The sequence below is a fragment of the Ambystoma mexicanum genome, chromosome 9, assembly GCF_040938575.1.
Source record: "Ambystoma mexicanum isolate Mex_15411 chromosome 9, UKY_AmexF1_1, whole genome shotgun sequence".
NCBI lineage: Eukaryota > Metazoa > Chordata > Amphibia > Caudata > Ambystomatidae > Ambystoma > Ambystoma mexicanum.
In genome coordinates, this window is record NC_090931.1 from 1,046,940,732 (window position 1) to 1,046,967,201 (window position 26,470).

Genomic DNA, 26,470 nt, shown 5'->3' on the forward strand with positions numbered 1-26,470 from the left:
AAACGGACCACTAAGGCCTTTGAAAAAGAAAGAAAAACCTAGATTCTTGTAAAAGGAGTTGGAGTTTAACATGGCTAAGCTTGAGTTTGATAGAATAGAGGGACAGAAAGATAGGGACCACCAGTTGGAGTTGGCCAAGCTACAAGTGTCTCCAGGCTCAACTAGAGGTTATCGTAGTGGTTTTGGATTGTCTTCCCATCCAAGATTTCCTAAGGATCTGTTCAATATGTATGATTACAAACATTATACAATTGATAAGCAAACTGCTTTTAAGTATGCTTGTGACGTGCAAGAAGTGGGTGAGCCTTCTAAGAAAACGTGGTTGCTCATCAGACTACCCCATTCTGGCTACTGTGCCATTATGGACATGTTTAAGGCTGACAGAAAAGATTTTGATAAGTTGAAGCAAGCTCTCCTCCTAAAGTTTAGGAAGACTCCTACCCAACACTTGTTTGTTCTGATGTTTTGTAATGCTCTGTTTGTTTATTCGCTTTTGTTTCATTTATTTGGAAAACGGACCACTAAGGCCTTTGAAAAAGAAAGAAAAACCTAGATTCTTGTAAAAGGAGTTGGAGTTTAACATGGCTAAGCTTGAGTTTGATAGAATAGAGGGACAGAAAGATAGGGACCACCAGTTGGAGTTGGCCAGGCTACAAGTGTCTCCAGGCTCAACTAGAGGTTATCGTAGTGGTTTTGGATTGTCTTCCCATCCAAGATTTCCTAAGGATCTGTTCAATATGTATGATTACAAACATTATACAATTGATAAGCAAACTGCTTTTAAGTATGCTTGTGACGTGCAAGAAGTGGGTGAGCCTTCTAAGAAAACGTGGTTGCTCATCAGACTACCCCATTCTGGCTACTGTGCCATTATGGACATGTTTAAGGCTGACAGAAAAGATTTTGATAAGTTGAAGCAAGCTCTCCTCCTAAAGTTTAGGAAGACTCCTACCCAACACTTAACACTTAAAGCGGTTAAGAGAATGCAAAAAGAAATATAATAATATTTGGGTTTCTTTTGTGACAGATTTCTTTAAGAATTTGAGTGGCTGGGTAGAAAGTAACTGGTTTTAAAGCCTGACAAGGCATCGTGAAGTAGACACAGAAAACCAAATAACCTTTGGGCTATAAACATTTATTAAATCAAAAGAGGGTTGGAGAAAGCCCTAACTTGCCCTATGCTAAGGTTGGATTTACCTACCAAAATGAAACTAAGGATTGTCTATGTCAAGAAGTCCAATGCAAAGGTCTTTATGTGTTCAAAACCTATACTTGCCCGACACATCTAACTGCATACACTGTGTAGGGATGTCAGCAGCAAAATAAGTAGTGTTCAAATAAAATGTCCAAGGTTCTTCCAGCTCTTCGTTTGTTAAGTGTCTCCCCATGTTCAAAATAGTTCACAATGTACAGGGGTTCCCTTCCCCATGCTTTAAAGTCTTTCAGTTTTCTAAAACAACATAATTCCTTGGGACACTTCCCAGGTCTTCTAGCTTTGTTCATTCTTAAAAAGTTCATATAGTAAGTTCACGCACAATGTCCTTTCTTATTCAAACACAAGCTTCTTTGTGGCTGCTTTAAGTGGCTTTTCCATAGACGGGTGCAATCGGTCTAGGCGCAGTTGTTATACCGCATAGTCCACCCACTACAGGTTACGCAACTGGCACACCTTACTTGTTTCTCCTTCATATGCACGTTGCCACTGCTTCAACTTCACAGTGGTGCTTAATTCATTCTCATTTCACCTCTTCATGGTGCTTTATCATTGCGTTTTTTGCCACAATTCACTTGTTGAACTTTCACATCCTCTTACGGCTCTTCCCAATGCTTGCCAATGCTTGTTTGCCAATGCTTATTTTGTCAATTCCACAAACTTGCATTTTAATCAGTTAGGTATTTAAAAAGTATTTACTTTCATTTTCATTTGGATCGTTATTCAAAAAGTACTTGTTTTCATTCAAAACAGCATTCATGTAAAGCAGTGTTTGCTTGCCTGCTGTCCCGGTGTTCCCTTTCCTAGCTTGACTCTCTGGTCAGAGCTTATGGCATTCCAACTGGGCTTCCAGCCACCACAAGCTCTCTCCACTCTCGTGCAGCACCTAGCTCCATCTCTCCAGTGATTCTCTGTGGCCTCGCTCATTCCACCGATGCTTCTCTCGCAGATTGGGCCCCACTCAGCAGTTTGCCGGGTCAAGCCGGTTCCCTTTCCTCGCTTGCCTCCAGCCTCCAGATTCCTTCATCCTCGCTTCCCACTGCATACACTCTGCATCTTCAAGGGTTTCTCGGGCATTCTGTCTGCCATGCCACTTTCCTGGAGAGGTCTGCTCTAACTCAGCAGTCTGTATATCTGCTTCGACAGCTGAATCCATTTTCATAGTGCTTTTAAACATCCCAATAGGTTGATTGGTCCAGAAAGTCCTGCATTGCTCCTGCTGGTGTCCTCCATGTCCCAGTACATAACTGGTGTCTGTATGTGTGTGTGTTAATAAAGAGATGGTATGCTTCTCCAGTTGAACATGCGTTTTCCCTGGTTGGCACCAGCACTCTTGATTGACTACAGTGTATTGAAAAGTGTTGTTTTTCAATTCTTTCGTTAAAGTTCTTGTAAATATTGCCGTTATTTGCCCTTATTTCCACAAGTGTTTCAACCCTTTGGTCCTCATCATCACAGGGCTTTGTATCACATAAACGGTTGGCATTTGCTTTATGTTCCTCTTGTTGGAGAGATCACTCATTGGAGTATTTGATTTAGCTCACGTTATTCCATCCTGTTGGGGCCTCCTTTTTAGAGAAAGGCAAGATTGTGCGGCGCTCCGCATATCCTGTGACTAGAAACAAGATTCTGTTTGCCTCAATCGGGACACACAGCACTAATCCCAGTATACTGCACCACAATTTAACCTCCAAGATATCCAACCACTTCAGGTCATTTAAATAGCAAGCCTCAAGCCCACAAAGCACTGCTGGTACAACTGCTTGTTTATATACCATTATAAATCGTTTTAAGGTATAACCAGCAGTTTCGTCAGCAAATCTTTTTGTCATTTTCATGAGGGTAGTAGCACATGCTTTCTTACCAGCAACTAATATTTCATTCTTACACCCTTTCACTTCTATTCCAAAGCCCAAATATTTCTATGTGGCCACCCTTTCTATAACAACAAAGTCGAGGATCATTTCCTTACTGTTGTTTCTGGATTTGCTTATAAACATGTACTTGGTTTTCTCCAAATTGATCTCCAGTCCGTTTTCTACAGAATATCAAACAATTCCCTGGAGGCCCTATTTAATCCTGCCAGAGATTGATCAATCAGCACAATTTCATCAGTATATGCTAGCCACCTGCCAGGGTGATTGCTAATCTTGTGATTGCGTGCAATCTACTGTCTCAAATATCTGAGGCAGATCAGCCTCAAGGCCTCAATGAGATTATCACAGGGGTATCCTTCTCTTTAGAAACCTCACCCAATGGTAAAGGATCTGAAGTATATTTAGTTTTCTTGGGAACCTGGGATATGATCTAGAAGATAGTGTACTAGTATATGGGTTAAGTGCCTTTACTATTAGGAACACTGGGCCAAGTCCAACTGTGGTGGATTCCACAGTGGTAAACAAGAGGCTGTTGACAGCACTACTCTGGTGATTACTCAGCTGGCTTATGGTCCCTCTCTCTACTTCCCAGAAATGCCTGTCTCGTTAGCTGTCAGAAGTGAAGTGGAAAGGACAGTGAAGGAGGAAAGTTCCTAGAACATTTCTGTCAGAGATCAGACTACAAGACATAAGTCCTAAGATACACTCTGCAGGATCTTGAAGCTCTAGGTCTCACAACCGAGCTGCCTTAGCTAAGTCTAAAGGCAAGCCTAAGCCAAAGGGGAAACATAAGGCCAAAAGAGAAAGAAAACACTAAGGAAGAGGGAAAGAAAATATTCCCCCTGCAATACCTACAACTGAGGTTCAGGTAGCTTGTCAAATCCCTTAACCTGACGAGGAAGAGGGATGGTCAGAAACTACGTACTCATAAGATCTCCCTGGGTGTCTCTATGGATGGGATTAATAAAGGTCAAGAGAAAAGACCATCACTTAAAGGCCTGAGGATAAAGGCCTGCTTCCATTCATAGGATGAGCCTCCTGTGAAGCAAAGAATACAACAGGAAGATGGGTTACAGTTAATGCTGAATTGGGCAGTCAGAGTGGTCTTAGGGCTGACCCAAAGAGACCATGTAACAGAGGCTAGGTGCTCTTTAAACTGGCTTCCAGTGGAAGCACGCATTAAGTACAGGATCCTGACAATTACCTTTAAATGCAGACAAGGCAGCATGCCAAACTATCTACAGAACATCATTACCGAAAAAGCATGTGGTTGAGAATTAAGATCTTCCAGTCAGAATTGACTCACAATTCCTAGGAGTAGATCCTCAAAAGCCGAGAAAGGAGCCTTCTAATTCACTGCTCCAAAACTGTGGAATCAACTTCCTCGCCCATTGAGATTCCAAAGCTCTCTGGAGAGTTTCAAGAAAGATCTGAAAACATATCTATTTGCATAAATTTCACAGACTGCTTTGCCAGAAACCATAATGGAGAGATGACCCTGTAGATGTGATGTCATGTCTTCTATTCCGGTTTTCTTATTGTTAGCGCCTTAATGTCCAAGGGTCTATAGTGCACTATATAAATGATGTAAAGTAAAAAGTAAAAGTAAAAGTTACTAGCGTGTAAGCCCAAATATCCCACTAGAGGAGACAATAAGAGGTTGGTGGTCCCTCAGGATGTGTGGCCCTTCCTCTTGCAGTTGCTGCATGAAGTTCTGCTTGCAGTGCATCTTGATATCAAAATAACTCAAGAGTGGTCACCCATGCAATGCTGCTGGGCCAATATGGGGGTACTATGGGAGAACCACTACAGGGATTACACTTTCTGTCAGTTATCTGACCAAAGTGGAACAGGGATTCAAAATCCATTGGTAACACTACTGGTTGTGGGTGCACCATTTGAGGAGATAGAGGCTAACTTTGTTAGTCTTTTGAACTCTTGTACATCCTCAGGCAATAGAATTATCCTAGTAATTGCTGATCATACCACAAGGTATCCTTAATCCAACCCAGTTATAGTGACCACCACGTCAGTCACCATAGCCTTACTAGACATCTTTACCAGGGGTAGCTTCCCTGAAGGATTTGTGCCTGTCACAGGCAGCTGGTTCATGTCTATGTATTGCCAGGCCATGTGTCATGAAGATGTGGTGACTTATCACTTGTCATCCCCATATCCTCCACTATTATTTGGTATGTTTGAGAGATTCATTGAAACTCCCAAACGTATGACTGGAGCCCTTCAGAGCCCCAAAGAAGGAAGTAGGACCTTCTCTTATCATACATATTCCAAGAATTCCTGGTCCTGAATTCACAGTCTAGTCCTTACAAGGAAGTTGAAAAACCCAGTAAGGGAAACTATTCAGTTGATGTTGGAAGACCTACAAAGGAAACCTATAAAGTTAGTGCCCGGACCAGTGTCTCCCTATACCGGGATTAGAATCTACACAAAAAACAGCTCCCATAGGAGACACATTAGAACTAAGTGACACTGGTTATTCCTCTTGCATCCTTTTCATTTCCATACTTTCTGTCCAATCATACAATTCTTGGCTTTGAGGAGCAACCCAAATGTTCATATACAAAAAATATATATTTTTTTCAATATCAACTTTAAAAAAAAAAACAATACACTCTATATTCCTCCTGTTATGGAATGTTTAGCAAAACTTAATAGTTGGGTCAAAAATTATTGTGATGGGGTTAGTAAAGTGCACCTGAAGGCTGGTGCATGCAGGAACAGAGAATGAAGGAGCACTGGATTCATCCCAGGCACCAAAGAGTCATTGAATGACAGTCCCAATGTTATCTTGATTGGACATTTCAAGATGGTATGTTTGCCTTTTGAAAATGTTCAGCAATTTTAAGATTACAGATTGAACATAGGGACCAAAAACGTTCCTTGTGTCCTGATGTAGGCCTAAGGAAAACGAAGGAGCTGTTGACCTAAAGAGCATACTTCATTCTTAACTGGCAGAAACATACTGTTGTTGACATCCTGTTTTCTAAAAACACAGTGCATGAGTAAACAAATTCAAGTCTCAGATGGGAAACACAAAGTCAACCACTGATTTTGCTGACTTTTTGTGTGTTTCAACTAGGTTTGGCCTATGAGATGATTTAGGTGACTATGTTTAATCGGAATGGCCAGCATCGAGATTCATGGCATGCACTCCATACAATGCACTGGGTTATGTAGAGTGAACATTTGCCAAAGAAAAATGAATTTTTTAAAAAGAAAATGTAGGTGCTCTATACCAACCCCATCACAATAATTTTAGATCCAACTACTACGTTTTGCTAAACATTCTATCACAGGTGGAATATAGACTGTATTGTTTTTTAATTTTTTTTTTATATTTAATAAAAATACATATTTTTTTGTATGAGCATTTTGGTTACTCCTGAAAGGCAAGCATGGTATAATTGGACAGAAAATGTGGAAATGAAAAGGATGCAAGAGGAATAGCCAGTGTTACTTAGTTCTAATGTGTCTCCTCTGGGCACTGTTTTTTGTGTAGGCCTACAAAGGCTACATAGAGTTCCTTGTAAATAGATTGGAGGATTTCCTTAGCATTGAAATAGGAGCCCTGCTCCTGGTTACAGAATGGGAGACAGAGAAATATCTCCCTGGTCTGTTCAATAGCAGCCCTCCTTATGGCTTCACTGACAGTGACCTAGTGTCTCCTCAACTGACTATACAACAGCAAGGAGACATGAACAGTTTGCTGGTGCAATTTCACCCTTGTTTTCCCTAATTCCAGCCTTAACACCTTGGTCTGGGCATGAGCTTGTCACTGGAGTGAGTGGACCTACCAGGTTTAGGAGCTTTGGAGGGTCTGACCAAAATAGGTCATACATCATGATTGAGGTCAGCATGATTTTGGATCTAGGTGTGATAGAGCCCTCCAGTAGTCCTTGGTGCAGTCCTGTGGTTCTGGTACCAAAATCAGGAACCTCAGATTTGAGATTCTCCATGGATTACAAATCTCTTAATGCTGTCACCAAGAAAGATGCACATCCCGTGCCATGAACTGAGGAGTTTGTTGACAAGCTAGGTGCTGCCAAGTAACGAAAAAGCAGAATTCTTAACACCCGAGGGACTGTAACAGTTCAGGGTAATGCCAATCCACCTGCCACTTTTCAAATGTTAGTCAATCATGTCCTGCATGGGTTGGATACATTCTGCATGGCATATCTGGATGATACAGCAGTTTTCATCCCTACTTGGGAGGAACATGTTAGACACCCTGGGATTGTGGTGCAGGCTCTTCAGCAGGACCTCCGAACCATAAAGGCAACCACGTGGCAGATTGGTCAGGGTTCAGTGACCTACCTTGGATATGAGAGTGGTGAAGGCAAGATTCAGCCCCTTCCCAGTAAAATACAGGCTGTACAAGACTGGGCAACCTCCATAACCCAAACCCAGGTGAGAGCTTTTCAAGGCGTCATAGGGTATTACAGATACTTCATGGCAGACTATGGAACCATAGCTGCCCCTTTGACTGCACCCACAACTCCTAAAATGCCTAAAATGCCCAAAGGCCTTGGGGATTCCCTTTATCAGGCTGCTGTTGTCAGTGCACCTGATTACCAGAGACCTTTTATTGTGCAGACAGATGCCACTTATACTGGTATAAGTGCTGTCCATTCGCAGTGAGATGCCAAAGGCAGATACAACATATATGTTTTATTAGTCACCAGCTTAAGGACAGAAAACTGAGGAGGGCAACTGTTCAACAGGAGTGTTTTTCCATAGTGTGGGCCCTTTGGAAGCTGAGACCATACCTCTTTGGGCTTCATTTCACTGTGCATACTGACCATAAGCCCATATAGTAGCTAATGAACATGAAGGCAGAGAATCTTAATTTGCTCAGGTGGTCCGTAGACCTTCAAGGCTTTGACTTCACTATTGAACATTGGCCAGGTGCACTACATAGCAATGCTGATGGGCTTTCCAGAATGTATAATTGAATGGAACAGGAAACCCATTGTGCAGTGGATTAGATCTCCTTGTCCCTAGTCTAGGGGGGGCGAGTTTTAGAAAAGATTTCTTTTTTAGCAACTTTCCCTCCATAGTTCTTTGACACCACACACGTTTTGCTTTTGTTTTTGAACCTGTCCTGATTTTTTACAGGGAAGCGAAGCCTTCAACTCCACTCCGCTGGCCGTTTTCTAATTTTGTTATGGGGAAACTGATGAGCCCTTCAGAATATCAGTACTTGGAAACTATGTTTCCCTTTATGTCATTTACTTTTTGTAACTTCTTTACATTGCACATAGCATCTTACAATGCAGTGCCAAGGGGATACAAGCTTAACATTTTACCCTTGGCATTTTTGTTTCTTTTATATGTGCCTAAAGACAAGCAGGTGGCAGAAAATAAATTTATTACCATTTCTGTGTTATTTCTAGTGTGCACACTCACGTGTACCGCGTATGGCTACTAAATGTGGCTAGTTCCCTAAAATGACCATGTCACACGTTTTTCACTTGTTCTTTGACCGTATTGTTGTTCGACATTCTTCCTGCTACGCCAGGTTAGGAAATCCCATATAGGGTTGTGCACTTGCCTGCCTGGGAAAGCTGCTGATTTTGTAGGCTGGGTAATGACTTTGTGTTTGCATGGCTCAGAAAGTGGGAGGGACCGTCTGGTCCCATTATACATTCCTGGAGCCAGAGAGTTGAGGTGTGGGGCATAAGTGAAACCAAAACCTGTCCTTGATTGTACGTACAACTACTGGATGTTTGAATGGTGCAGATCCTTAACATTGATGGGCTTGGACTTAACTATCAGTCCGGATTTTGGAAAAGAAGAGGACCGCTGCAGCTATTTCTTCAGATCAGCATTGGAGCTTAGAATCCTGTGTAGAAGAACAGCCAACTGATGATCCAAAGAAGACTCCTGAAGTTGCCCAGCATCCCTTCCTGCATCTGGCCCAGTGAAGCCCTGTTGGAGACTGCCTGATCTGCGAAGGCCCTGTGTGGTGCTTCAACCCCTGGACTAGTGGGAACAACCAGTCTTGATGTGTTCTCGAGGATCCAGCCATCCCGAGCCTTCGGAAGTTCCCCTGGACCACCCAGTGAACTGACCAGCTCTCCAGTGGGCTACCTCATTCGAACCATTCCCTGTCCGCGTTTGCAGCTCGAACTTCAATGGTCACTCGTTTGCAGTATAGGAAGCCTTTCTGCTGAATGTCAGCATCCCAACTTCAAGGGATCTTGCTCTAGAATGTCTTCTTTAACCATGACTGGAAGGATGCCTGTTGCCATCTGTGTGTGACGGTCATCGCTGGAAATCACCCTCCCCATCCTGTGACATGTCCTGGAGTGGTCTGCATTTGTGATTTCTGCATTTCTCCATTGCTAAGTGTTGTACTCTACTCCTGGCCCCGACTGGAAGAATCCTTGCACCCGCAGCTCCTGAGCACCTCTCACTGGAACCAACAGTGGGAAAACCATCCCCCCAGAACCATCAGTCGAATCATTTATCCTTGGAGAAAATCTGAATCCGGGAGTAAGTAACGGCAAAGCATTTCTCTCCCCCTGTCCTCCATAGGATAACATTGAGAACAAGTCTCTTTGTATCCCTCCATTCCACTGCTATTTGGTCATCGCACCTGAGTAGTGAAACCTGAAAGGCTGAAAGGCTGCCTCTCTTCTCTTGACCAATCACCAACACAAGTACTTTTCCTGCATCAGAAACAGTCTGGGGGCAGAATTGTGACTTTTGGACTCAAAGCCCCACTCTTCATAGGGATTGCACTTCAGAAGCTAGATCATATGTCTTATGACTTAGTTCCATCTTTCTGCATCACTTACTTACCTTCTTATATTTATTTAAGTCATTGAATACAATTGAACCTATGGTGACTGTATATATGTTTATTATTGAGTGTTGCGCAATATTATCACCTTATTTTATGTTAGTGTGTGTTTGGGGCCGAGAATAAATATAGTATTTTTGTACATTCCTGTCTAAATTGAATTATTGTGTGGTTCACTGTGTGGACACGATGTGTATCCCTGACCCCACTGTAGATCTGGTACCAAAAGCAGGAACCTCAGATTTGATATTCTCTGTGGATTACAGATCTCTTAATGCTATCAGCGAGACAGATGGACATCACCTTCCACAAACTGATGAGTTAGTGAACAAGCTAGGTGCTGCCTAGTTATCCTGAGAATAGCCTTGTCTGCTCTCCATTGCTACCTTGATTGGGTTTGGCTAACCTCTCAGACTTTCCATGTTCACTAATACTAGGGTAGCCTCCTATAATCGGTCCACAAGGCCAGATTCTAGAAATCCATCTTAACACTGGACAGTAATTATTTCTTAACATCAACACTATATTATCATCCACAATGGAACCCTAAACTCATGAGAGCCAGTAAGGATCCAGGGCTACAGGACTATAATTATCAGTGTAGCTATTGCTTCTGTCCACCACTCTGGGTGCCCTTTACCTTCTCACAGCTATCACCATTCTCTCCTTGCTCCCTCCCCTCCTTCCCATGTGCATCTTTTCCCCCACTGTGCTTCTCTGCTGCTGGGCCTCTCTGGAGCTGCAATTCTACACTGGCCTTCACTGGCTGTTATACCTTCTATTCCTCTATAGTCTCATCTCACAGCTGCACAATACAGACTATACTTTCCAGCCTTCAGTACCTGTTTGAGCTTGTTTTTCTAGCTCCAGTAACATGGGGTGTGCTTAGCACCCTGCTCTGAAGCGGGATGCTATTTTCATTGTTACCCTGACCGTATGGCTCTATGGAAAAATGGTTACATATTGGAATGATGATGGACTGAACTAGGTGTAATTGAGATTACCAAGTGGACAATTACCAAGTATACCCATATCCATCATTTTACCCAGTTCTTAATTAGTCAAGAGATACCAAGGGTGATCAAACATGCACAAGCTGCAGTTCACAGAAAAACACGCAGACACCAATTTCAAAATAAGCTAGACATTAGTAAATACATGTATGGCAGCTATTTGTTGAATGCATGTACCTAATTCAGAATGTTGAAGACTGCAGGACTTGATTTGTTAATACTGAAGAAAGTACAAAGCAACAGCTTATAATGATACATGAACATAGAGAGCCTGGTGCATATTGAAACACTGTAGATATCCTATAGAAGCACCCCACGCTGTTACTTATTAAATGGCTCATCCTTTGGCTTCCTCCTGATACTTCCATACTCACTCAGTTTTGGTCTTGCTGGCTAAACTCTTGCATCCAACAATTGAATGAAGGCCACACATTGGATTGGCCTGTAGGAAGTAAAACAAGGTGTAGGCTCATGCATTTATATGCCCTTTTGACATGGACACAAATTGACTGAACCAGACAGAAGAACAGTTATGAAGCATGAGTGAAACTATTCAGAGTTGAAGATTTTACAGGTTGCCTATTATATGTAAACAGCTTTGCACACCTTACAAACTAAAGCAAGCTATTAGCCAGAATGTATGTAATGAATAACTAGTGGGCGTGACATTTTGCAATCAAAAGTACACCCATATATGTTGTTTTACATCCAAAGTAGAATCCACACTTGACCAATCTAAAAATAAATTCTTGGTGGTTAAGCCGCTCTCTCCCTCTGCCGTTTCAGCCCCACAGCTCAACCTACTCAGCAATTATGTGATTCACTTTCTGAGTGTTTTGTCTCTAATATCAGCAATATTCGTGGCCCCATCAGCACCTCTGATCCTTCCCTGACTAATGATGTTGTAGTCACTGACCCTACGCCATCCCCCCAGTCTGGACCCAATTTCCTGAGTACTGGAGAAGGTTACTAGAGCAGCTAACTCACTTAAGTCGGCAGCTCCCTCTGACCTGATGCCTTTGAAGCTGTTTAGATATCTAATGCCTTCTATCATCCCCTGGTTGACCATGGCAGTTAATCTTTCTTGTCAATCTGGCTTCATCCCTCACAATCTTAAGCAGGCAATGGTTATCCCCCTGCTAAAAAAGCTGTCACTGGACACTTCTGTCGTGGCTAACTACCGTCCCATCTCGCTCCTTCCCTACTTTATGAAACTACTGGAATCTCTGATTTTACCATTACCGTCCTCTTTCCTGGAATCATCTTCTCTTTAAGACACCTTTCAGTCAGGTTTGCATCCAGGACGTGGAACTGAGAGTCTACTGGTGTCTGTGGTTGACAATCTTACCATGCTGGTTGACCAGGGTGGAGTGGGAGCCCTTATATTACTTAATCTTTCAGCAGCCTTCGACACCGTCGACCACCCCACCCTGGTGTCCCGCATAGGGCCAGCAGGCCTTGTTGGTCCAGTCCTGGCATGGTTCTGGCTCCTTCCTGTCTTAGAGGGCCCAATTTCTTTCCGTACCTCCTCGGCTCTATCCCTTATACTATTTAACATCTATGTTCAACCATTGATTTGTCTGATTATAGTCCATTTTTAGCTAAGCTTTTCCAAGGAGTATTTTCTAAAAACACTTCTTTTTCCTTTTTATAAAATCTCTTCTTAGATTGCAATAGAAGTGCCTGGGAAAGTATTTGTTACCTCTTTCGAACAACTTCGTTACCCTGTCCTGAAGACGGCCAGTATTAACATAACCAACAGCACTGAGAGAGTGCATTGTATGAGTCACAAGGCCAAAACATATGTCGACTTTACACTAGGAAATCTGTATTCTATTTTTCCTATCTCTCAAATTCACAACAAGTTTTCAACGAAGGGTAGAGTGTAGAATATACCTCCAGATACCTTTGATTGACCTTTATAACAACTATCGAGTGGTTAAAAATAGGCATACCAATTTAATGTTTCACAACCGCTCCAGGCAAACTGTGAGACATATATGTATGCATAAGGGATCAGGAATATTGATCCCAAATTGGTCACCAACAAACTTGTGTGATGAGTGTTTTCTTTTTTCCGTGTGTATGAATTCTTTCCTGTTCACTCTGTGTTGGTTTTATTCATCATGAAAGGTTTTGTGTTACCACACCATTTAGATTGTAAGTGGTTAGCACAGCTTTTGGTAGTTTTAGTTACTGATGTGTAGGACTCTGTGATAGTCCTTTTTATGTTTTTACATAAGATGCATATAAATAAAGGAATACGTTTTGTATAACTGATTAAAATGTGGTTTGCTGTAAGTGCCACAGGGACTCTAGGAGGGGATATTTGACCTATCCCTTTTCTGTTGTTATATTAGTCTCCCATTCGATAGTGTCGACCCCGATATAAAAAAAACTGGGAGTACCCATTCTTTAGAATATTGCAATATAATGTGTCAACTGCTTCACAAATGAAATCTGTCTTACTTTATTCATTTTCTTTGTTTAGCAGAAACTAAAAATCATAAAAGCTTAATAATATAAAGATATTCTTTCATAAATCAATGGACCGAGGTTGCTCGGTATTCCACCCCAACATTACACCAGAATCTAGGTTATTTTAAATTCTTATGTAGTGTTAATAAAACAAATTTCCATCCTCTCTAAGGAGAGAGAAAGAAAGAAAACAACCTTTTATCAATCCAGTGGTCAATTTATTTTAGGAAGTTCAGATCAGTCTAGATAAGGTTCATATTCTGACTGCCAGTGACCAAAACCGCCTGACGCAGATATGTCAGTGAACAAAAACAAGTGGCAAGATATGTGATTTCATAAGCGATGCCATCAATTATATTTGTGCTGTCAGCGTTGATGTCATGGGTGTTAGTCTTAGCATTGTACGGTGGTGGCGCAAGTTATGGATGCTTAGCTTACCATAACTGGTGCATTTCTCAGGTTTTTCGGTTTTACTTGTAACCATAACGTCCCTTTAAAAAGGTTTTTTTTATTGAATATATAAATATGTAGTTTATTTTCTCTTTAGTGTTTCATTGAAATGCTCATTTCCATATTGTGTTCATTTTATAAGTTCCACTCTCAAATATTTCCAACTAAGGTGGTTATGTAAGAATCCTTGCCCCCACCCCTTTCTCAGATTTGTCTTTACATAAGTAATGTTTGCTCTTTGGAGTTGGGGTTAAACGTATGTCCTTAGAAACATTTTAGAATTAATTGTTCCTAGTCTAATGTCATCAGTCTTCTATTGGCAATGCATGCCAGGAAAAAGCAAGGCTCGGACATTGCCCCTCATCTCTTTTCCTTGATTTGTTTAGCCCCTCTTTGCTCTGGCAAATCTGGCTCTTTCCTTTGTGGACGGGCGAACATCCTCACAATACTCAAGAACATGTTGCCAGCCTTTGAGAATTTGAGTTAGTTGTACTATATGTACTAAGTGGGGGAGACAGAAATGCACGTTTAGTATAAGGCAAGCCACACAAGGTTGCATTTACTTCCTAAATTATATGTAATTTATTTATTTATTCAACACTAACTTAATAGCGCAACTCAAGCATGCATCCTTTTATATTGACATACTTAACCTTAAAAAACAGATTATTTGAAATTATTTCTTCTGACCTTTCTCAAAGTCTTACTCAGAGGCCATCAAGACTACGGGTTCAGATGATTCCTCTATCAGTCTAAGAGCAAAAAACATCTCTGGGTATGGTATGGGCATCGGAAAACTACTAACCATAGATACATGGGGAACATATCGTAGTTCGGACCTTCCACCAGCCTCTCTAACAGTTGCAGAGTAGCCAGAAATGGACTGGGAATGTCTCCAATTTACTGATTTAGCCGGTCAAGTGGCACAGCGAGTAGAGCGCTCGCTTTGGCATCCGTGCAGAGCCTGTTAACGCAGGTTCGAATCCCAGCGGGGCCAAACTCAGCCTTTCATCCTTCCGAGGTCGATAAATGAGCACCACACACCGTGGGTAATAATAAGCAGCGCTCAGATACCTGAGGGTTCGTAGCGCTATATAAATGCCTAATTATTATTATTATTATTTTATTATTACCTTCTGGATTCTTTCCATGTAAGGCTACCCTGTAGAGATAAGGCCTTGCCAAAATAAAACAAGACTCATGGCTTAAGGATTATCAAATAAGCATGACTGTATTGAATATCACTGTTTAGAAGAACAACAAGATTTAGAAATTACTGTAAATCTGGATGCATAAGCACCGACCAGGATTGTTTATGTGGATGAATATTCTTACCATGGCACTGACAATTAAGACAAATAATTTGTAGCTGGCATCGGAAATGGTTGGGCGGTTGCCAGTTATTAAATTGGACATAAGAGTAGTCAGGTGGCAACGCTACTGGCCATCTATCAATCTGTACTCCCACATGTAAATGATCAACTCCCGGAACTGCTGATCATTACTCATTAAGATCATGTCTGTAGAATATTTGATCAATTGGAAAACCAGGGGAATTCTTTGTGCTAACAGAAACCACTTGAAATAGGGAAAGTGTGTTCAAACCATAGCTCATTTGGTCCTGTCAAAAAGGCAATAATGCTTTTACCACAATTGTATTTACTGTAATGAAGCCCATTGTTTCTACACTTTAAAACAACATGGTTTCAGAGTAGAGAGCACGATTTATCTGCAGTAATGCTGATTTACCCATTGCCGATTTTAGTCTGTCTGTTAGTACTATATTGTCACGGCTTTTACTTTTACAGAATGTATACATATCGGATCCCAGAAGACATTTCCATTTCTGATACCTACCCCGGCTGCTTAACATATGCAAGATAGCAAATCATGTTACTAATTTGGCCCTTATACCAGCTCCTAGTCCTAGTTTTCTGCTACCTGAGAGCAAAAAGTCTGCATGGGAATTTGAATGGTACTTGTTTTGGGCACCGCCAATATAACTTTGCCAGCTTCATCCAAAACACCTCCAACCGGAAGCAAAATGACACAACTTTCCCCAAAACATCAGGGCTTCCAGAAAGGTTACATACACTGTCATCCATGAACGAAAACCAGTAAGAGGTCATGAAATGAAATGAAATTATATTGTATTTATATCGCGCTCCTACACAAGTGTTTCAGAGTAATAGTACTGCACTTAGAAAAAGAAGGGAGGGATCTGGCATAAAGCACTATATAAGAACCTTACACTATAAGGGTCCGATTCACAGAAGTGTTTTGCAATGGCGCAATCCCATAGAAAAAACGCTCCATGAGTCAGGCCCTAAGCCTCATAATATTGCTGTATTTTTGGGAACGTCAAATTAACCATAACTCCAGAGGAGTTTTGCTTCTGTAATTAATATTATCCCACGGCAGAAGCTACTCAGTCATTTTAAGAGTGATTAAAATGAAGCACATTAAAAGACTTTACCTTGGTAAACTCAGTAGAGTATTTACTTTTATTAAAACAAATGTAATTATTCAGGTTACAGGTATATGAATGTCTCGACTAATTCTTTGTTTTTCTGCTTTTAACATTGTTTAGCATCTATCTATACAGAGCGCTATATGGGTCTTCCTACAAAATCGGACAATCTTGAACAATACAAGGTATGGCTTGCACACTGTATTTTGCATTGGTGCATTGCAATATGCATTCTAATATTAGAGTTTCTTCAGTGTCTCAAAGTGCTGTCAAATGTGCAGTCCGGCTGAAATGTAGCATTCCCTTCAAAGTGCAAATTGAAGCATGCCTTGTGTGTCTCCTTTGATTTCTCTGCACACTGCTTTTTTGAACTACTTCAGCGTGTATTCAGTTGGCCAGTCCATTGGCCAACCTTATAGGCGGTGATACTATTGACAATTTATTTGTAACATAAACCTAACTGTCTCAGGACTGTGCTGTAATTCTCTCATTTATAGTTTCAGCTGATTGTAACACACAATTCCTCAATAGGAAAGAAAAACATGGTGGTGCCCTAGAAATCATGTATGGAAAACATTGCGCGAGGAGGATAGCTTGGGGCAGCATGCCCGTCTTGGAAACAAGACAGTTGAGCAGCACTGGTGGTGATATTTGGCCCTGTGTTTGAATGTCTTAGTCTGGCATGAACTGTGTTATAAAAACACACACACACAAAAAACACCATGATTGTTCTTTACCCCCTCCCTCAATGGATTGACTAGCAATACACCTATACTGTGCAATTTCCCTGTTAATAATCTGAATGCTCTTTTGCTATATACCCTTCGACCCTAAGGCACTGAGACTGACCATACCCAGCTTCTTTTAGATCCTCATCCTTTGGAGTGAGTATAGCAAACCTTCTCCTTGTATTCCTTGGTGATTTTAATCTCTAGTTAGAGTGCACACAGCTCTGAAAGTGCTAGATTCCTGGATTTAAAAGCTTCTCATGACAAATTGCTACTCATGGCTTCTGCCTCTCATAAAAAGGACTACTTCCTGGACCAAACCATGTCTTGAAGCGTGATTATCCTCTCCTATGGTCCAGGGTGGACTGGGAAACAAAAGAGGCCCTGGCAATCATTTTTAAAGTGTAAAAAATCTACACATTTTCCTATGAGAAAATGTGAAAATACCACACAAAAGAGGCTTAGGGTGCAGAGAAATCTCCAGAGATCCTTATAGGCCAGTCCATCCCTGTGTCCGATCACTTTGTGAGCATTTTTCATCATTGACAGATCTTAGATCGTTCAAAATATTGAGTATCCCAGCCAGTGGCGCTGTGATGTGATGATATTTTGCAGGAGTAAAAGATTGAGTAGAGGCTAAAGTGCCTACTCAGCCCTCACACTTCTGCAAAATAAGAGTGAACCCAATTGTAAAGGTAAAACACGCTCAGTTATGAGAAATACTTTCTTCCCCTTTTGTGATGCTACCTGCTCGCGAGGCTGCATGGTGAGAAGTGCTATCACTGGCACTCCCCCTGCCTACTTCCACCCTCCTGCCCTAGAGAAAGGGGTACCTGAGCTGGAGGCTCGGTCATGCCAATGGCCTCCTGTGAATCTTCTATCCCCCTAGCTTCGTCAAAAGCTTGGAGGATTTTCAATATATATATATATATTTATATATATATATATATTTTTAAACACTTTTTATTTGCATTTTTGTAATAAGGCAGCCAGAAGAACAAATAAACTATTCCCTCCCCACCGCCCCCCTTTTCCCAACCAATTCTCATGAGACCTCACGTCTTGTATCATCCCTTTCACCCACCAGCCTCCCCCGTCGTTTGTGAATAGCCAGCATCGTATATGATGTGTCAACACCCTCTCAGAGGATCGCCCTCAAACCTTTTGTCCTCGTTTCCCTTCCCCATCTCTTGTCATCACATCTCCCTTATCTCCTATCTCAGGGTGGTTTCAGGTCATTGGGTATAGCCAGATCACTCAGTAATTGGGCTCAGTCTGCTGTTACTCCATCCCCCTCTATATCCGCCTTTTCCCCCCACAGTATTTCCAGTTTCTCTAGCCCCATCTACTGGCATCCGCCTGCCACAGCTTTATTGATGGTCCCTGTGGAAGTTTCCACGCCATGGCCATGCAGCGTTTCGCTAATGTCAGTAGGAATCTCGCCATCTTGTTCCGTGGTTTGTTCCCTTTTCCCCTAGGAGGATCCCCCATATGCATATTCTCGGGTTACATTCCAGTTTGTCCCCAGCAAACCATTTACCCCGTTGATCATCTTATCCCAATAATTCGCTATGACTTCGCAATCCTATATCATGTGCCAGAACGCTGCTGGGCCTCTACTACATCTTGGGCATTCGTCCGTTAGGGTGTTTTTCCTTGCCCATAATCTAGTCAGGGTCATGTATGTCCTATATATGATGTTAAATTGGACCAGTTGAAATATTGGCATTCCGTGACACTTTCTGGACCTGTTTAACACATTCCTTCTCCGGTATCTGGTACCCCATATCCACCTCCCATTTCTCCTTTACCTTCAGTTCCCTTCTGGGTTCCTCCTCCCATAGGGCCTTGTAGATGCGTGAGACCTTTGCCCCGCACCCCCTCCGCCGTTTGTTCCTGCAATATCTGTAGTAATGGGCACGTTTCAGGCTCTTCCGGAATCCCATTGCAGATTTCCGCTAGCCTCTTAACTATAGCTCATATGCTAGGAAGAGTCCCTTTGGTAATTCAAACTTTGTGCACCATTCTGCGAAGGTCATCAGCTCCCCTCCCTCAAACAGGTCCCCTACCACCTTACACCCCTTTCCCTGGAGTTCAGCTTTCTTAACCATACTTCTGCAGGGGAGTGCCTTGTCTTGACAAAGTTCCTGCAGTTCACCTACTGACAACGTGGCTGCAGAGCTCATTTGGAGTTCCGTTGTAGCAATAAAAACACGCATTTCATTAATTCTAATGGTAATACCACACTCTTATTTTGGCTGACTAAGCTGTAGGCACAGTCTATCTAAAATCCCAACTGCTGCCCACCAGTGTGACGAATTGACATCTGCCATACAGTAGTACAAGGATGAACAGAGGCTAAAGTTCCTACTTATCCCTCACGCTTCTACAAAACAATAGTGAACACAATCATAAAGGTAAAATAGAAATGGCACAGTTAAGAGATATACCTCCTTCGCCTTTTGTGGGAATGTGGGCCGAGGGAAGGCTATACTCTCAAGAGGGGTGTGAAAGTGAAACAATTGCAACCCAAACAGTGAAGTATAACCGTCCAAAATAAAGGCATGTCCAATCAAGGTTTTACCAAAATATGTATACTTTAATGGAGCAAACCATATACAATAATAACTAAATAGAAAATGCTAGGAAAACCCTCTGTAGAAAAACACCCACAGAATATGTAAGATATCAAGATGCAACACTCTAGGTAATGAGACAAGGGGCGAAAAGGCAATAAAAACTACAATGTTCAAAAAGGATATGTTCTTAAATTGCAAAAAGGGTTAATGTGACCTACCCAGACTCTAGAGCACAAAATGGTCCTGGGGCAGTTATCAGGCAATAACACCTTGGCAGTGTCTTGTTGGTTTGACAACGGCGACCCATACCTCTTTGTGATGTTTGGCAGTCCAATATTGTTCAAAATGAAGCCATTGCTGCAGTCCAGTGGCAAGCAGATGTTGATGCATGGTCAAACTGAAGAAGGCTGTGGTTTGAAGCAAAGCTCAAGCGATTTGGATGTGACCAAGTATGGTTCGATGGTTGAGGTTCAACAGCAGATGGGCTGGTGACAGGATTCAGAAACAAGTCGATTCTGGGCAGTGCTTGAAGGATGCTTTTTGCAGAGAACACCTGGGTCAGTTTCATTATCGGCTGAATTTGCGATAAAGAGTCTGATGATTTGAATGGCAGTTCAAGCGATGCAGGTGCAGTGATGCTTAATTGTTCGAGCCTAGGCAATGACACGCGGCACCTGCTGTGGTCGACAGCAAACTTGTTAGAATGGGCAGAACTGTCGTTTGAAGGTCAGGGAGTGCCAAAGAAAGCTCTGAATGGGCCTGTTGGTTCAGATTGCCAGATTGGAATTCCTCACAAGCACCAATCCCTAGCTGATGTTGACTTAAACAATGCCAAATCAGTTTGACTTCCCACAAAAATGGCATCTGAATCTTTAAAGCAAAAAAGTATTTTTAGGCAACTGAAACTGCAATCGCTACAGCACAGCAATGTATTTTCAAACCATTAATATGTCACAAGAGCACTGTGAAATATTGAATTCCTTCTTCTTAAAAAAGATTTAGAGCATTCAGATTGATCTAATACTTTAGCCTTTGTCAGACCAGGCAACGACATGCTGCAGCTTGCATGGTGAGGCATCACACTTGTTTGAACAGACAAACTGCAGTTTGAAGGGTCCCTTTGGTTCTAAACAGTGTTGAACAAGCTCCAATCACAGCTCACAGTGGTTTGATGGAGAAAGAGCATGAATCCTGGATGTCCTGGCTCTTGGGAGCTGTCCTTTTCCAAGGTCTCAGGGGTAATAATAGTCCTTTTCTCAGGATCCCAAACATCGGGGAGGCTGGCGCAAAAATTCAGGAGTCATTCAGCATAGTGATGTCTTGGGCAGAAGTGTGACTGGCAAAGGTGCAGGTCGTCCTCCAGCATCAGGTCATCCCAAATGTGCCCTGGGGATGGTTGGGGGACAGAGCTTGCTTCTGCCTTTGACTACCTCTCTGCACCTCACAACCTGATAACTTTGGAAAGAACTTCTCTCCTAGCAGGGTCCAACAAAATCACCTTGAAAGTTGTAAGTCCAGAGATGATTCAGAGAAGGAGTGGGAGATTCATTATTTTAACAGCGACTACAGGTAATTGGTCAAAGTCAAGCCTGCTTTGAGGGTCCAATCACTGCTTGGAACAAGAGGACTTGCCTTCTGACATCACACCAAAAGTACTTTGTGTTACGGGAAGTGGAGGGGACAGGAAGGAAAAGAGGTAAAGAGATAAAACAACATTGTGGAACCTTCTTCTACCTACACCAGCCCCACCCCCCCTTCTCGATAGAATCAAACGTCCTTTTGGTATGCAGCACCCTGGTGTGGTGCTACTCCTTTTGTGAACGGATGTGTCCTTTGATGCCTGTTCCCAGGACAGCTCCCTGTGGAGTGGCTGTCTCTCTGGGGAGGGTGCTGCCTGCCTTCACAGAGGAACAAAAAGAGGCAACCCCGAGGGCTGCAGCAAGGATAGCTTGGCTGTCAGGAACACACATAACCATTGCACAGCTGAACTAGGCTCACATCTCTGACACATGTGTGATATCAATTTGATGTGGCATGGATAACAATGAGTGATGCCAGGCACCTCAAAGAAAACCCAGGTCTGACTTATATTAACAGTTTAATATCCTACTAGCACAGCAGACCTATATGTATGTAGGTTATGGAACAGGGGTAAATATGTTAAATGCAACCTCTGCCTGTAGTGACTTTGGCTGTCACTGCAGCTGTCAAGAGGGTGCCTGTGATCTTAACATGCTCTGTGCCACTGAAAAGCAAGCATTGTAATCAGGCTACTGATTCAGCAGGGCGAGGTGTTTACTATTCTTTTTACGCATAGTAAGCATTTACTAAGAAAAAAGGGGACCTGGTTAGCAGGTCACCCTTTCTGAAATGAAATTACCAGCATCAGTGTATTAGTTAGTACACATTTTAAAAAGCAATGTCTTTGTCACTGTTGCCAGCTGGCAATTCCTCACAGGCACCAATCCCTGGCTGATGCTGACTTAAACAATGCCAACATTGTTTTCACTGTCCACAAAGATGGCATCTTTGAACCTTTGAATCAAAAAGGCTTTCTAGGCAACTCAAACTTTGCAATCCCTGAATAACCCAACAAGGTTTTTCAAACATCACTATGTCACAAGAGCACCGTGAAGTATTTAACTCTTAAAAAAGATTTGGGACATTCAGAATGATCTAGAAATTTGGCCTTTTACCAGTTCCCTACCAATCACTATTTTTGACAAATTCAAAACAACTGAAAACAATTGTATTGGTGCTAATTCTGATTTGGCTGCCCAAGAACATACTGAGGTCCTTTTACCATATATTTCTAAATTCCTTTATGGTTTATGGGTTATTACCTGATCCCTTTACAACTGCTGTCCTTACCCTTCTTTTAAATAAATGCTCAATGGCCTCAGCAATACAGCAATACTTAACACCTTCAGACCTTTCTCCAGGCTTCTCTAGAGTTAAAAGATCTTGGAGAAAGTGTTGGTGAATCAGTTGCAGGCACACCTGGAAACATCTAATGGATCAGTCAGGTTTTCATCTGGTCATGGGACAATACATCACTTTGTCCATATGAAATAATCACCTTTCAGCTGCAGATGAGGGTTCTCCTACATGTATTGTCACGCTAGAACTGCCAGCAGCATTGAACGCAGTCCATCATGACCAGTTTCTGGAATGTTTGAGTTCAGTGAGATGAAATGTAGGAACCTCTCTCGATTCTTGTTACACACCACTGAAATGCCCAATGTGACCAATTCAGTAACTGGTCCATTCTCGTAAAGTTTGGGGTTCCACTGCTCTCCTTCCCTAACCCATCTTGTTTAATGTATATTTGTGCTCTCTAACAGACATCTTGGCATCTCTTGTCTTTCAGTACAATTTTTATGCTGATGACACATAGATATTTTGCATTTTGGCAAATCTCACGAGACATCAGGGCCATGAAAAAATAACAAAGGCACAAGGGGTGTCGCCTGTTATGTGCTTTAATAATTGTAAAGAAGCTTTTCAGATCTTTGTTATGGTGTAGTCATTATTACAAATATATGTCAATGCTCAGCTGAAATGTGTCTCACACTGGTTTATGTCAATGATTCTCTAGACTCTGAAAGTGATCAAAATATAAGATGTATGTCAATTGGATATAGAAGAAAATAAAATCACAAAAGTCACAATGATCCAGAGTTTCACTCTAGAATCCTCAATTTCACAAAACTGTAATGCATATCATCATTGACATTGGTGGATGTATGAGCCATATGTAAAACAACAATCATAATCATTTGCTTTTTACATAGTGTTTCAAGCCGGGTTTCTCCTGATTGTAAGATCTGTAACAATAGTTTTTTTTATTGTCCCATTGTTAAAGGTATTGGATTAATAAACCTCGGAAGGATGAAATGCTATGTCGGCCTTGCCTCGGGATTCTAAATTGCAAAGAGCAGGTTGCCACCATAACATAGACAAGACCTTTACTAATGAGCTATCCACCTTAGTGAATAATAATGAACTCTTTGCTATTAACCGTACAAATCTTCCATGCCCAAATAACAGTAGCCAAAGGAGGGGGTATTAAACTATCTGAAGACCAAGAAAATCGGTTTTGAACAGGTCTTGTGGTGTTCTTTTTGCTTATCTTTTTAAAATAGCTATGTAGGGCCTGATTCAGAGAAGCCTTCTATAATGGTGCAATCCCATTGAAACATGTTCTGTGAATCAGGCCCTAAATGTGTAACAGCTGGAGAAAAAAATAAATGTGCATTACAGTAGGAATCCTAATGTAACAATATGTCACTGATATATATTCTGTGAAAATGATTTACCTGGTAATAAAAGCGCATGTTCACTGCTTCATGGCATGCTTTACTCTCACAAGGTAGAGCTGATTGTGTTTAGGGTGACCTGAGTGCTGTGCTAGATGTGTAACAACAGAAAAAAGGTATTCTGTCATGTGAGCACAAGAATATTATTCGGTTTAGGAATGTGTAAATAAAGAATTCTTCCTACCAAAAAGGCGAGGGCACTATCACCCTATGGTGGTGCGGTGTATGCACAGACCCAGATTTATAGGACAATCCCTTGTGATCCTTGGATTAGTTTGGACGGAAGGTGGCTACCAGGTTTTTAGAGCTGTAGATTCATGGGGTAAGGCTACAAAGTATCATTGCCAGTGATGTAATGTTTGCGAGATGAAGTACATGTTCATATAAATTCCAATTACAGGGTTTCCTATTTTTATTTTTTGAGTACATTTAGTTACAACATTTAGGAATACAATTATATGCATTGGGATCCTTCAAATTGTGCACACAAGTATCATTTCAATTTGAATTATTCTTGTAGTCAAACACTTTGATTTGTTGGAGTGAAAAAGGAACGAAGTTGAACAGATTAGTGGGGATTGAAAAACGGTTTGCACACTTGATGCAATAATACGAGACATGTCTATGACCATTCTCAATATTACAGCCACAGATATCCTCAAAACCATGATAATTCTTTGACAAATATATGCAATGTCTGTTATGTCCAGTGCACATTTGATTTTCCCATGAATGGCTACTAAAGGTGGCTAGCACCTTAAGATTGCTTTGCAGCCACTGATGACCCAAGGATGAACCCTGAAATGACCAGCATTGAATCAGGTGTTGCCCCAGAGAAGCACTATACATCTTCCCTGATCTCAAGAAGATCCACTTTAGTGATTCGACCTCTGGATAGGTGGGACCAACCATTATTGATGCCTGCATGATGAACCATGACTTCTGAGCTTTTGGAAGTGTCCCTGGACTAACCGGGGGATTGACCAGCTGTCTCCTGGTATGCCCTGCTTTAGCTGTCACCATTCTGTGTTCATCCTTGGTACTTTGTGGGTCTTCAAATTGTGTAACCAGCTGCATGCTCCTGTAATTCAAGCCTTCCTGCATGAAAGGAAACTGTGCTGGGCCTGCTCCTTTGTTCCTCCATTGAAGATCACTTGTCACCACGTGACCATGGTGACTACCATTGCAACACTCCTTCTTCAGTCCTTGGTGGTGTTCTGGGGTGATCTGCTCTGCAGAAGTCTTCATCTCTCCTCCTTTGGGTGTACTACTTGAAGCACTCTGGAAACGAGTCCTAGGCACTGTGACTGAGAAAAACAAAATCTGGTATCTGAAAGTGACCTTTGTACCTTAGACCCCTGGGCCTTCCTTGGTGGGACCAAGCACAGAGGATAGTGTTCCTGACCGATTCCAGAACATCAGCAGTGGTCTCTGGAGGAATCAGAGTCAGAGGGGTAAGATAACCTACCTGTTTCTGTTCCCCTCTATCCTCTATAAGGTTAAATCGGCATAACAACCTGTCCATAAATCACTCTTTCCTGACTTTGGTTGGTGGAGGACTAGTCGAGTATCCCTTACAAGCATAATACTAGGACTGGATTGAGTGAGTTTACTTTCCTGAACTTTTGCACTGTTATTAATCATAACCAGTAGCATAACCAACACTTTCTTCCTTTTTTTACGTTATTTATCCATTTTCACCAAGAATCAACAATTTCTGACAAAATGTAAGCATCCAAAATACAATGAATCATAACAATCACAAAACCAAGTTATGTCCAAGTTACACACAAAACCATTCCTGAAACATGAAACAACCAGTAATAACGATGAATTACATTGCATAGTCATGTAAACAACAAACATAAAAACCACAAAAACAAGTCAAAAGACACACAAAGATACACATATCCAACACATACCACCACAACACAGAACAATGACACTCCCCAAACACCATCCACAACGTACCCAACCAACGGGAATCAGCCATACAAACCATTAAACGGTGCCCACATCCCAAGGTTAACTTCCTCCTGGTTCCTATTACAAATCATCACCTTCTCATAGCTTGACAGAACCTGCATATCCACCAGCAAATCTTCCACACAAGGTACACAATGTTTCTTCCTACTCTTCCAAACCTTCAAATTGTGTTTTGCCGCAACCACTAAAGTCTTATTGATCCATTCCTCATACTCTCCAGCAACCACACATCTCCCACCACATGACAATAAACGCACATGGGTGGGCTACATGGAAAACATAATATTCAGCACCATATCCACCCTATCTAAGACCTCCCCCTAGAACCCACGCACTCTCGAGCAGTTCCAAAGCATATGAAACAAAGCACCCTTATCTCCACCACAACCCCAACAAATATCATCATTCAACAACCCCAAACCCTTTATCCACCCTTTATCCACACCCACGTCCAAAAAATTACCCTATTACCTTCTGTCTGATTAACCTCCAATTCGATTCCAGTCTTAGCCTAAAACCTACCTAAGTAAA

At 41.8% G+C, this 26,470-nt stretch overlaps 1 protein-coding gene across 1 annotated transcript in view; it reads left to right on the forward strand.

Moving 5' to 3' along the window:
* FAP (fibroblast activation protein alpha) overlaps positions 1–26,470 on the forward strand; it is a 1,146,500-nt gene that overhangs the window by 1,033,492 nt on the left and 86,538 nt on the right. The window contains exon 23 of the mRNA XM_069616321.1: positions 16,448–16,512. Within this exon, the coding sequence (XP_069472422.1) occupies positions 16,448–16,512 (65 nt within the window). The remainder of the gene's footprint in view (positions 1–16,447; positions 16,513–26,470) is intronic.